Raw genomic sequence first — 13335 nt, 5'->3', positions numbered from 1 at the left:
GGGTGCTTAGCAACAAGATGGCGGGCGAAGGAGATAAGGCCAGTGTATCGGACAAACAGGCCTATCAGTCCCAAACACCTTAACAGGGGGATACCCCAGCCCCCGCCCTCAGGCAGGACCAGGTCCAAGAAGACCTCATCCAGGCTGGGGGGCACCGACGGGGCAAAGGGGGCAAAGAGGGCAAACAGGGGGCAAAGGGGGGGTAATGTTCAATATCAGGTGGAAAGCATCAACACACGTCATCTTGTTTACGCAACAGGGATTCCCCCCCCATGGAGGACAGGACTTCCTCTGTCCTTCATCTGCAGAAAAAGAACAAAAATGAAAGGTGATCCCGGGTCCAGGATCAGGTTCAGCATCTTCTGAAGGAGGACAGTACCGGTCTGACCCAGTCTGACCACAGATACTGGAACCCAGATGGACCAGAGGCAGGAAACAACACAGGATCCTTTAGAATATGGAAGAAAAACACAAGAAAAGCACAAGAAACAAAGAAAAACACAAGAAAAACTACAAGAAACAAAGAAAAACACAAGAAAAACTACAAGAAACAAAGAAAAACATAAGAAAAACTACAAGAAACAGTGTAAAGTGTAAAGATGGAAATGACAAATACGATACCATCAATCTGTGGTTTGTTCATTCAATCCAACCTTTATTTAACTGACAAAAGTTCACTTTTTATTTCACTAATGTAAACTAATTTAGATTTTGATGCTTTTAACTCATTCCGTACTATATCTTTTGTTCATTGTACGAAGTCTTTGAAGGTAGGATCGCACAGAAAGATTACGTATCTATTGGGTGTAAAAATTGCGATTCTTTCCAACAATAACATTAAATCTGTCGGTGAAATGTAACAGAATGACCCTGATAACTCTGGGGAAAGGCCACAGAACCTACGGATGTGGACTGTGTTTCTAAAACCATCGTTCAAACACCAGACGAGTGAAAACGACTGTAGAGTCCAAGTAAAATCGAACTGAACCAGGTCTGGACACATGGAGGAGCATGAACAAACTAAGATGGAAGAACTGCTTTAACCTCCTGTCAGTATTTTTAATCTCTGGCTGTTCGGGATTATTACAGTGTTTTTCAACCTTAGGGTCGGGACCCCATGTGGGGTCACCTGGAATTCAAATGGGGTCGCCTGAAATTTCTAGTAATTGACAAAAAAACCCCAAAACTTACTAATAAAAAATCTATGGTGAGTTGACAGAGACAATCCCAACCCATAACAGACATGACAAACTGTGGTTGTGAAACTGCAGCACTGTGGTTCTGTTTGTGTGTCACATGTTCACTGTGGTCAGTTTCAGATGCTGCAGCTCTTTCATAATTCATAGTTTCAGTTCTTGTTTGTTCAGTTTTAATTGTCCTCCTTGTAAATCACAGCTGGACTGACTGACAGATCCTGACCAAGGAAAATAAAATTCTCCCTTTGTGCAGTAATCTACACCTGGATTTACTGCCTACGTCCACAATAAATACATTATATAGACTAAATGTCCTCTAAAATTCATGTTTATTTGAAACATATAGGAAACTATTACAAGATCAAAAAAAATTTAATTTTAGCAAAAAAAAAAAAGTCTCCATTTTGAATGTCTGGGGTCGCCAGAAATGTGTGATGTTAAAACAGGGTCAGGAGTAAAAAAGGTTTGACACCAGTGCTTTGTGACATTCTGTGAGACTTCAGTTAGATTTTGTGAGTTTTAATGTGTAAACTTCTTCAGAAACCCTAACAGTCGGTGGACTTGGTTTGTGTGTTTGAGCGTCACCCCAGTCAGTGGGCGGGTCCTGGGGGTCCCAGCTCTGGTTCTCGTTGATAACCCTCCAGTCTGGTTGTTCGGACACTGATAGAGCCGGTCTCTGAAGACGCCGTTTCTTATTGGTCGGCGCAGATATTTGAAATTCAAGTCCCAGTTTCTCGTTGGTTGTTTTATCCTGTATTCTCTGAACTCACACCTCACTCCCGTTTCTTCATTTATGACAGGATCACCTAATTTTACAGACGTAGAAATGCCACGGAATTAAATAAAAGCATCATATTACTATACAGGACAATACAGAATATTTATTTATTTATTGTATATGTATATGTGTTTTGTTTGTTTTTTAGTTTTTATTAATATCTTAAAGTGCTGATACTGGTATGATAATTTATAAATGTGTATTATTATATTAGTGTATATAGGAATAAAGATGTGTGATATTGTTTGATTATTATTATTATTGTTATTATAGAGATAACCTTGTTGTGATATTGGGCTATACAAATAAAGTTGAATTGAATTGAATTATTATGATATTGATCTTCATAAAATAATAATTGCTATTATTCATATAGAGGTCATAAGGAACAGAGACTGGGGGTAGGAGTGCATAAGTTTTTACTTCTTTTCACTCCTTTTCGAGCATGTTTAATTTATGTTCATTTATTTTATTTATTTTTCTTTTGTTTACTTATCAGCCTTTTATGTATCATTACTGATATTTTGTTGGTTGATTTTTGTTTTGATTTCACTGTCTACATGTTCGAAATAAAGATTAAAAAAAAAAAAAAATCAGTCCGTCAGATATAATCCTATTTTTAACCTCCTCAGACCCAGGAAATGTCAGCAAAGTACCAGCGTTTTTTGTTTTTTATTAAATCAGTGCATATATTGGAAACATCATGATGCAACAGTTTTTTCAGATGCAGTTTTTTCACATTTTTATGGAATGTCCTTTGTGGTGGACACTTTTCTTTTGTTTTTTTGTATGAAGTTGTGAAACTCTTGTTCACAAATGTGGACAGAAAACACAGAGCTGGGTCTGAGGAGGTTATGGATGGACCGTCCACTCCTTTAGTCTACAGCAGGGGTTCCCAAAGGGGGGTACCTGTACCCCCAGGGGTACTTGACATTTTTTTAGAAAAATACATGAAATAAGTCATCATGTACTGAATACAAAATAGATAATGAGAATTAATGCTGATAATAGTTAAATAAAATTATTTCAACTTTACAGGTGACAGTGTATTAGGATTAAAACAAAATAAACAATAGTCCATGTCAGCTGTTGTTCCAACGTGTTTTCATCTACATCTAATCACCATTTAAAGTCTGATTTTTCTTCCTGAGTATGAGTTGAAGAAACTGCATCTGGAAGATTTTTCAGAAATCAACAGCTACAACTTTTGAAATTATGATAAAAATTATTTCAATATTGAATAAATTAAATAAAGGGGTTGTTTTTTGGGGGGGGGGTTAAGGGTACTGAGGGTTCAGTTCTGCATTTTCATTCCATATGATCATAATCAATAGAAGTAACTGAAATAACATCACCTTCTTTAACTAATGACATCATTTATGCAGGTTTTTCCAAAAACAAAAAAAAGATTATATACTTGTACAGGGTGGGGAAGCAAAATGTACAATGAACATTTAGTTGTTTTTTCTCAGCAGGCACTACGTCAATTGTTTTGAAACCAAACATATACTGATGTCATAATCATACCTAACACTATTATCCATACCTTTTCAGAAACTTTTGCCCATATGAGTAATCAGGAAAGCAAACGTCAAAGAGTGTGTGATTTGCTGAATGCACTCGTCACACCAAAGGAGATTTCAAAATAGTTGGAGTGTCCATAAAGACTGTTTATAATGAAAGAAGAGAATGACTATGAGCAAAACTATTACCAGAAAGTCTGGAAGATACAATTAAAGAAGAATGGGAGAAGTTGTCACCCCAATATTTGAGGAACACTTGCACAAGTTTAGGAAGCGTGTGAAGGCAGTTATTGAGAAAGAAGGAGGACACATAGAATAAAACATTTTCTATTATGGACATTTTCTTGTGGCAAATAAATTCTCATGACTTTCAATAAACTAATTGGTCATACACTGTCTTTCAATCCCTGCCTCAAAATATTGTACATTTTGCTTCCCCACCCTGTATATTTGGAAGAGTTTTTTTAATTTATTTACTTTTTACTTGAAATCATGACTTCGGCTTTTATTTGAAGAAGTTGACGACATGGAACACTGAATATGAAACCAGCTGCCTTCTGCTTCTGTTCATGACCTTCAAACCTGATCATGAAAATAACAGCAAAACTGTTCAAATGTGTTTATTTTCCACAATAAAATCCAAATAAATCCCCTGTTTTTCACTTCAGACGTGTATTTCCTGCTGCTCTTTGTGACGCTGCATTCGGAGCCTTCTGTACAAACACAATCCCATTTGTCCTACGTTGTGTGTTGTGTGTTTGTTGCGTTTGTGCAGTTTTGTGTGTCTGTGACCAGCGTTCGATGACAGGGAGTGTCAGTCTAATGTATGTGCAGACACATGGACACCACAGATAACAGTCCTCTGACTCCGTCTCTTCCACTGGGGCCCACTATCACCCACTGTGGGACCACCTATATTCTATTTATGCTGGTTCACTACACTTCACTACATTTGTTTAGTGTTTTTATCGTTATTTTACATCTATCTATGAGTTTATAATTGTATAGTTTTAATGAACGTCCCTTAAATCACACCACAGTCCATTTGTTTTTTTTCCCAGTTTGACAAAAACTATCCAGAATTCATCTCTAAAACAGACACAAAGTACTAATGCATGATGTTTTACTGATGTTTTCTGATTTTCTAATGAACACATGTGATAAATTAACATTCTGAGACCCTGCATCCACATATGAGGAAGGTAAACTGAAAAAAAACATGTTCCTCATATGACTGGGTGTTTTTTGTGCCCTCTAGTGGTAACACATGCACATTACAACCTGAAAAATTATTAAAATGCATTAAAATATGGTAAAATTTACATGTAGCTTTAGTAGATTTAAAGCCTAAATTCATATTTGTTGAAAATATCTAGTGAATTTAATTTTGTTTTTATTATTATTTTTAATTATTTTATTTTTTTCACAAATATTTAACAAGTTTTTCTACTTTCTACAATAAAATCAGTCTGGTAGAAAAATAAGATGTAAACCCTTTCTTTCTTTTTGTTGTATTGATAGTATTTTTTCTGCTACTTTTATTTTACTTGACTGGTGCGACTGTAACACAAATTATTATTATAAAGTATTCTGATTCCATTAATGTGCAATAATCTGTTTACCTTTCAGTCATTTGTGCTCATCTTCTGTGTTGATATATTATTATTATTGTCTGCATTTTACTCTGTTTTTATTTTCTATTTGAAATGTGTGTGTTTTTAAGCGTCTATTTCACCATCATTCCTTTGGGTCATAATTTCTTTCATCAAACCGATGTTAAACGATAATAAAGAATCTTGAATCTTAAATTAGCAGATGCCAAAGGTCAAAAACTGAACAGACTTTGTTGAATTTGTCGCCCCCTAGTTTAAAGAACTGTGAACAGGAGACTATTTTTTATCCTCATAGTTGTGAACTGAACACTGATAATAACTGTGAGGACTTTTATACGGAAAAGGATTAGGACCACTGGGAAAAAATTAATAAAAATGTAAGTCCAATGTATATTTTTTTATTATATTTGAGGAAAAAGTTAGAATTCTGAGATTAAAGTCAGAATTCTGAGGAAAAAAAGTCAGAATTTTGAGATTAAAGTCAGAATTTAAAAAAAAAAAATCAGAATTCAAAGATTAAAGTCAAAATTTGGTCTTTTTTCTCATAATAATAATGTAATCTAAATATGGACCATTAGAAGGAAAAGAACGTTTTTATATTTCAAAAATTCATCAAAAATCTTAATTTCTTAAAACTGTGAGCAAACTTTGTAGAAATCGTCCCGAGAAAGATACATAAAAAAATTGAAATGAACCTGACCGGTAGTTTCGTAGATGTTCGCTAACGAAAATGAACACAACAGCTCATCAGTCGGTGATATAAAAAAAACAAAAAAAAACACAGATCCACCGTATTTACACAAACGTTACATTTATTCAAAGTCTTCATGGTCAGTTTTCACATTTGACAGAACATTGAGGCGTTCGTGCAGACGGTTCTGGGTCAAAGTCCGATAGTTCGGTTGGTTTAGTCACGTTTGAACGACCACACATATGGATTTCTCAGTCTCTTTCACCTTAAAATTAAGTTTATCACATTAATTTTCTGACATTTTACGCCAGGTTTCATTCAACACACGTCAGATGTTTCTGTTTGTGCTGCTTCTTGTCATTGGGTCAAAGGTCACATCAGATTAAAACTTTAACCTTTAAAACCCATTTAGTTCAGTTATTTGTGTTGTTTTTTAAGCCGATGCACATATTTTTCTTGTATTTTGTTGTTTTATCTGAAGAAAAAAAGAATGAGAAACAAATATATGTGATAATTTCAAACCTGGAAAAACACGACTTTTGCACAGACGTTAAAATACATGATCAACCCGACTTAAAATCAAATGTCTTAATTTTTTTGGGGGGGAAAAATGCTGCGACAAAGACAGATTAAGACTATTGTATAGATTTAACCACTATGAAGACAGACGTTTATTTATAAGACTGAGTTTTTGCATTCACCGATTACACATTATTCAACAGTACCTCCATTTTTCCAGTTTGTCAGAATTTAATGCTTTAAAACAGGGGTGTCAAACATACCAGTTACTGGCATCGAACTGGTTTTAAATCAGGTTCCACAAACACCAATACAAATAATGACACTAAATGTGAAAAAAATGAGAATTCCAAAATTTTCTTCATTTTAGTGCAAAAAAAATAACATTAAATTATGAAAATATTTACATTAACTATCCTTTAACAACAAAATGTGAATAACCTGAACAAATATGAAAAGAAAATTAAGTATAATTTGAAAAATATTCTGTTTGTTATTAATGTTTAGTGCTTTATATTTCCAATCTGAAAATCACGTTAGAATATTGTTAAAATCACTTATTTTTCTTAAGAAATTTCAGTTTTTTTTCAGAATATTTACACTTTCTTTTTTGGATACTTTGTAAATATTTTCATATATTAATGTTATTTTTTGCACTAAAACAAAACAAAAAAATTGGAGTTGTCATTATTTAAAGGTTATTACGCCAATGTGAAAAAAAAAAAAATTTTAGTGTAAAAAAAAAAACATTAAATGATGAAAATATTACATTAACTATCCTTTAACAACAAAATGTGAATAACCTGAACAAATATGAAAAAGAAACTCAAGTGTAATTTTAACAGTATTCTACCTGTTATTAAATATTTAGTGCTTTGTATTTCTGATCTGAAATGCACATATGGTAGAATATTGTTAAAAATCGCTTATTTTTCTTAAGAAATTTCAGGATATTTACACTTTTTTCTTTGGATAGTTTGTACATGTAAATATTTCATAAATTAATGGGGGTTTTTTGCACTAAAACAAACAGAAAAATTTGTCGTGTCCTTATTTTTTATCAGTTATTATGTTATAATTGGAATTAGTGGAACCTGACCTAAAATGAGTTTGACGTCCCTGCTTTAAAACATTATTCGGCATAATTCAGCGTAGACCTGGTGCAGAAGCAGGAGCTGAAAAACTCCTTTTACTTCTAGTTTGCATTTTCTTTGCACAGGAAGTGGCAGAAGTGCAAGCAGAATCAGGAAATGAATATATATGAAAAAAAACCCAACACAGATCAGGCAGTAAAAGAGAACAGGAGGCAATGAGGCGTCAGTAAAACCAAAGGGAGCTCCGTTGGACTCTTCTGCTGCGTCGTCTCCTGCTCTTTGTTTCCGTCGGAGGGAAAACCCGGCGTCTCGTCAAACCGTAACCATATTTTCATATTTGAGGCTACGGTTATCATTAACAGCCTGGACTTCCACGGCGGCAACAACGACAGGAGGCGGAGTCTGCTCAAAGCTCTCGTCTCTGGTGGGAGTGGACTTTAGGACGAGGCCTGAACCCCGGTCCAGAACCAGGACCGGGGTGGACCGGATGTGGTGGCGGGCCGTTCCTGATGACGCTGGAGGCGGCGGACACGAAGGAGTTTACATGATGACGCAGGGCGCGCGGCTTTTGCTGATCTTCTGCAGAGGTTGACCGTCGTGGGCCTTCTGCACCACGTTCATTATCTGAAGGAGGGGTCACATGGGTTAGAGAGGGGGGCGGAGTCACAACAACCAATGAAAAAAACCACACAGTGAGCAACAGGTTTTTGTATGAGTGAAGAGATGGATGCAAATGTATGGTAGACAAAGTTTAAAGCAGATGTGTTTGTTTTAAAGTTCAACTGGAGCAGAGTTCATTTAAAACTGGAGCACTGGACTTAATTTATGTTCAAAAAACATTCAATGCATCTGTAAGTACTTTAATTCAAATGTACCATTACTTGTTTTTACTTTCCAGTACTTTTATTATTATTATTACTTTTTTCTGATCTGTACTCTATTTTACAAGTGTGTATTTGTGTCTGTTTGTGCAATAACTGTTTTATATGTCTGATGTGTTTAACTTTTGTTTCTATTCATGTCTTTTTTCCTTTGGATTCCATGGCTCAGGGAGACGCACAAGAATTCCAATGTAACTATACTGTGATGTATCTGTGCATATATCTATAATCCATATAGTTGATAGTGTTTATATCTATCTATCTATCTATATATATCTATATATCTATATATATATATATATATATATATATATAATATATTATATATATATATATATATAATATAGTTGATAGTGTTTATTCTATAGTTCCATAGATGGCACAGGTTTATAGTTATGGGTATTTTTTCTAGTTATTGGTCGTTATACTGATCACTATGTGAAAAACCATTGTGATCATATTTGATCTTACAAACAACACAAATCATATACAAACAACACAAATCATATACAAACACACAAATGATATTCAAAGCCAAAAATAATCTACGACCAGGAAACATACAGAAATGATTCACTGAAAGGGAAGGGAGTTTTAATTTAGGGGTAGATTTAATTTCAAAATTCAGAGGGTGTGCACTACTAGGAAAAGTTTGAGCATATGTGTGTGTGGTGTTAAAGTCTGGAATAGACTGAGGGAGGAGCACAAGGAATGTTCAAACAGAAGACAATTCAAAAACACTTAGAAGAACATGTTTATCACAAATATAGGGAAGAGGGTTATTAATTGTCACCATTGTTCACTGTTGTTTATGTATATATTAGTTCCTTGAGTTAGTTCTTATTTGTTTATTTATTCGCCAGCACAACTAAGAAAGGCATTGGTAAAGATTATATGTGTATTTGTATGTGTGTATATGTATAAACGTATATATGTATATGGGAATGAGTGTGTGTGTAGTGTTTGTGTGTAAATAGATATATAATATAGAAGAGTAATGTAAAAGGAAGAGGGACATTTATTATTAATAATACTGTAGGGAGAGGGGGTAGGATTAAATAAGTTATACTTCTTCCCACCCCTTTTTGGCATGTAAATGGAATTATTGTGCTTTTCTTCTGACTAAGAGTGTTATGATTCTTGATATTTGTATTATTATCTATGTTTTGCAAGTGCATATATGTTAAATTTCATTGCATATTCGGAATAAATCACTAAATCACAAAAATCACAATCATATGCCGAGTTCATATTTACTCGTCTCATCTTTGACACTCATGACAGTAAACAGTACCGTCTGTCCTACATCAGACACAGCTGGCCCACTCAGTCCCCACTGTACCCCACTGTCCTCTGGGTAAAGGAGGGTCACTTTGGGACATGTCTAATCTCTGATGTGGGACATGTCTAATCTGTGATATCAGTGTAAACAACAGCTCTATCCAACCTGGCTGAGTGTGTACTTTGTGTTTGGAACACAACAGTGCATTTCTATTCTCAGGTGCAGTTTGTTTCCATGTGTGCAGAACTGTGGGACATTATCACCTGGAGTATTCAGGCTCAACCTGTTTTACTTCATAACAATTCTACGAACCATAGTCTGTACAAACATCATTGCATCTGGTCTGTTCGTGTTGCATCAGGTTTTCAATAGATGTTCTTTATATCATTTGATTTGAAGTTTTTACTTTTAATTATTATTTCAGTTGTATCATTTTTTATTCTTTATTTCTTTTTTGTGTATTGTTTATTTCTGGGGAGGTATTTATCCTCTCCTGCACAACAGTGTTACTTGGAGGATAATTTCTTTTCTTTATTTTTTCATGTTGTTTGTGATGTGCAAATAAATAAATAGTGAATGTTGACTGGATTTTAGGCCAATATTTTCACTGCATTTAACAATGGCTTGTAAAACATACCAATAAATCCACATGAATCACAGTCTACGCTTGTGTGTATATTATTATATATTACATTATGTATATATTTACAACAGTTTACCAGTTTGGATCAATAAAGTCTGTCTGTCTCTCCATCTATATATATTCATTACTATATAGGACAATATAGAATATTATATGTATTTATATATATATATATATATAGACATGGGTTTTTTTTGTTTGTTATTTTAGTTTTTATTAATATCTGAGATTGCTGGTACTGGTATGATAATTTGTAAATGGATATTATTATATTATTAGTGTATATAGGAAGAAGGATGTGTTATATTGTTATATTATTATTGTTATTATATTGATATTCATATAAAATAATAATTGATATTATACAGAGATCATAAGGAGTACAGATTGGGGGTAGGAGTATGTAAGTTTTTACTTCTTGCCACTCCTTTTCGAGCATGTTTAATTTTATTTATTGTTTTTTTTTCTCTTTTCCTTTTGTTCAATTATCAACCGTTTATGTATCGTTACTGATATTTTCCTTTCACTGTCTACATGTTCAAAATAAAGATTTCACTTAAAAATTACATTTTTTTACTCATTTGAATGACTGTACAATAAGCCTGTTTCATGTCATCAAATAATACATATTTAAGTGTTTCATGTCTCATTGTATAAATTATACATACACACAATAACAGCATCATTATGACTGGACTGCTTTTCTGATCCTTGACTATAGTAATGTTGATATGAATTTATTTATTTTTTAACTGGTGCAAGTCAACATTTATGCTAACTTTGGCATAGTAACATTAACATTACATACTACGTTCATTAATGTGCAATGTCCTGTCCAAATACAAATAATAACATGTCAAACTATTCCTATATTTACTGCATAAGATGGGGAAAAAACTGTAATCTGAGAAATACCTAAAGCTATCAGATAAATGTAAGGAGGGGGTGCCTCTGAGTTGCAGAAAATGTGCAGAAAGTTGCACAGAATGGACACATTTAATTATAATATTGATTAACTATAGAAAAGTCCAGTTGTGTTGTTTATATTCCAGTTGTGATGTGGTTTTCTGCAGAGTTTGCGTGACTCACATCATCCTCGTATGGGAATCCGCCCAACTCAAGCTTGGAGAAGATCAGCTGCCCATTGATTTCAATCTCAAAGCTGGCTATTAAAGCAAACAAAAGAGCATGACATCAGATTAGGGCTAGTGCGTTCTGGAATGATCTTTGCCTTTGTTTACTCCTGCATCTACTTTATGGGGTGTGTGTGTAAAAGCTAAGGCTAAAATAACTTCCTATGTGATGACTTTTCCATCAGTGCTTTGAATTATTTACGTTAAACCTTACTTACATGATCTTCCCACGAAGCCTGACACCTCCGCATCGGGAAACTCACCCTTAACCACACGGGCGAGTTCCTGATAGCGGGGAGCGTATCCTCACTTACCACTAGAAGAAAGAAAAACACAGAAAAAACAGGTTTTATTCAGTGGTTTCATCTGTAAACTTCACTCATGCTAATGCTAATACACTGATTTTAGCTAGGCTGGAAGCTAATGGAAGCTAGCGTTAATGTCAATCTGCTCTCAGATTTAGACAAACACAAACAGAAGTGCATCAAGTGGAATATAAAAAAAAACATAACATTATAATTAAAGCCGTGATTACCAGTATTCGACTCGTATTGTCACCACTCCCATTGTTGCGCTTTAGTTGTAGCTCCTGCGGCGTCACTGGTTTGAAGTCGACTCTGTGTTAAGTAACAGAGTACTGGAGGGGGCGGGGCTTGAACAACAAAAAACGGAGATAGGAAATGAAACCTCGCGAGATGTGACCAAAGCGCTGCCATCTTAGTAGGGGCGTCAGGGTTAGAATAGTTTATTAATGTACGGCGGCTGTTCAAACGGAAGCTTTAACCACACGGAAACAAACACTATCTATCTCTTTTTTGTTTTGAAAATATTTTCAGAACCGTGGGAAGTAGTGTGTTCACACAAAACCCCTGAAAACGCTGTAGGATATTTTTGCCTTGCCTTTAGTTGGCGCTGAAAAGCTGTGACGTCCCCAGGTAAGATGGCGCTTGAAGTTTTTGGGTTTTTTTGAACAATGAACAATTGAACAGAATATATACATAATATTACAAAAAAAGTAAGATAAAAAAAAATAGTCACACTTCACATATATAATATATAATACATTTCCAATATATAGATACAAATGTAAGTACAAAATAATAACAATAATAATAATAATAATAATAAAATAAAAAAGCTCGAGGTATAAAAATAGAAGCTATAAAAATTAAACAAGATTAGATCCTTGACATAGTCTTTTTATTTCCTAAAATACGACGACTAATGCTAATGTGTTGATGGTGGGCGGGGCTTACAGGCTCAGTATTTGGCCTTCGTACGTAAATCCCAAATGAAAGTAGAACCTCACAAAAGATTCCAAGTTCTCCATTATGCGACGAGTGGGTACGACTTTACTGTCCTAAGTTATGATAAAGTTTAAATTGAAATTATAACGTTATTCCTGTAATATGGTTTTATTCTCAAAATATGACGACATTATTCTGATAATATTATGACTTCATTCTCATAAAATTATGACTATTGTTGTATTCGACTTTATTCTCTTAAAATTATGTGTCTTATCTCAGTATTTTAAACTTATTCTTGTAGTGACTAGTGTTTTTATTTTATGTGGCCCTAATACCCGTTGTACTTTTTTCAGGTTAGTCACATTTTTTTGTGAAAAGATAAGAACATTTTCATGCAATGTTCTTTTTTTACACTAAACAAAGAGAAATGAAACTGTCAGTATTTACAGGTTATTATGATAGTATTTTGCTGATCTGACCCATTTGAGGTTGAACTGGACTGAATGTGGAACCTGAACTCATATAAATGAAAAGGGGCTGGACTGGACCCTGTGGTGGGCTGGGTGTGGTCCAGTGGCCTCATGTTTGACCCCCATGCCCTTCTTCCTCCTGGTGTATTGGACAGACTCCATACTCTGTGGACCCACTTGGGTGTTAAATCCCAGTCTGATCATTTTCCTGAGGCGTGTTCAGGTTGAACTGAGGAGTGGGTGTGGTTTAGTGTCTCTGCCG

At 34.5% G+C, this 13335-nt stretch overlaps 1 protein-coding gene across 1 annotated transcript; it reads right to left on the bottom strand.

Moving 5' to 3' along the window:
• Positions 1-7530: 7530 nt before the first annotated feature.
• On the bottom strand, positions 7531-12002 carry LOC115424980 (migration and invasion enhancer 1-like). Its single transcript, XM_030142405.1, has 4 exons — positions 11889-12002; positions 11572-11669; positions 11310-11386; positions 7531-8038 (listed from the first exon to the last, which is right to left on the bottom strand). Exons 1-4 carry the CDS (start codon positions 11918-11920, stop codon positions 7955-7957), a joined length of 291 nt encoding a protein of 96 aa, XP_029998265.1. The 5' UTR covers positions 11921-12002; the 3' UTR covers positions 7531-7954.
• Positions 12003-13335: the final 1333 nt, after the last annotated feature.

Source organism: Sphaeramia orbicularis, chromosome 8 (assembly GCF_902148855.1).
Source record: "Sphaeramia orbicularis chromosome 8, fSphaOr1.1, whole genome shotgun sequence".
In the NCBI taxonomy this organism is placed as follows: Eukaryota; Metazoa; Chordata; class Actinopteri; order Kurtiformes; family Apogonidae; genus Sphaeramia; species Sphaeramia orbicularis.
This window is presented reverse-complemented; position numbering and strand designations above follow the sequence as displayed.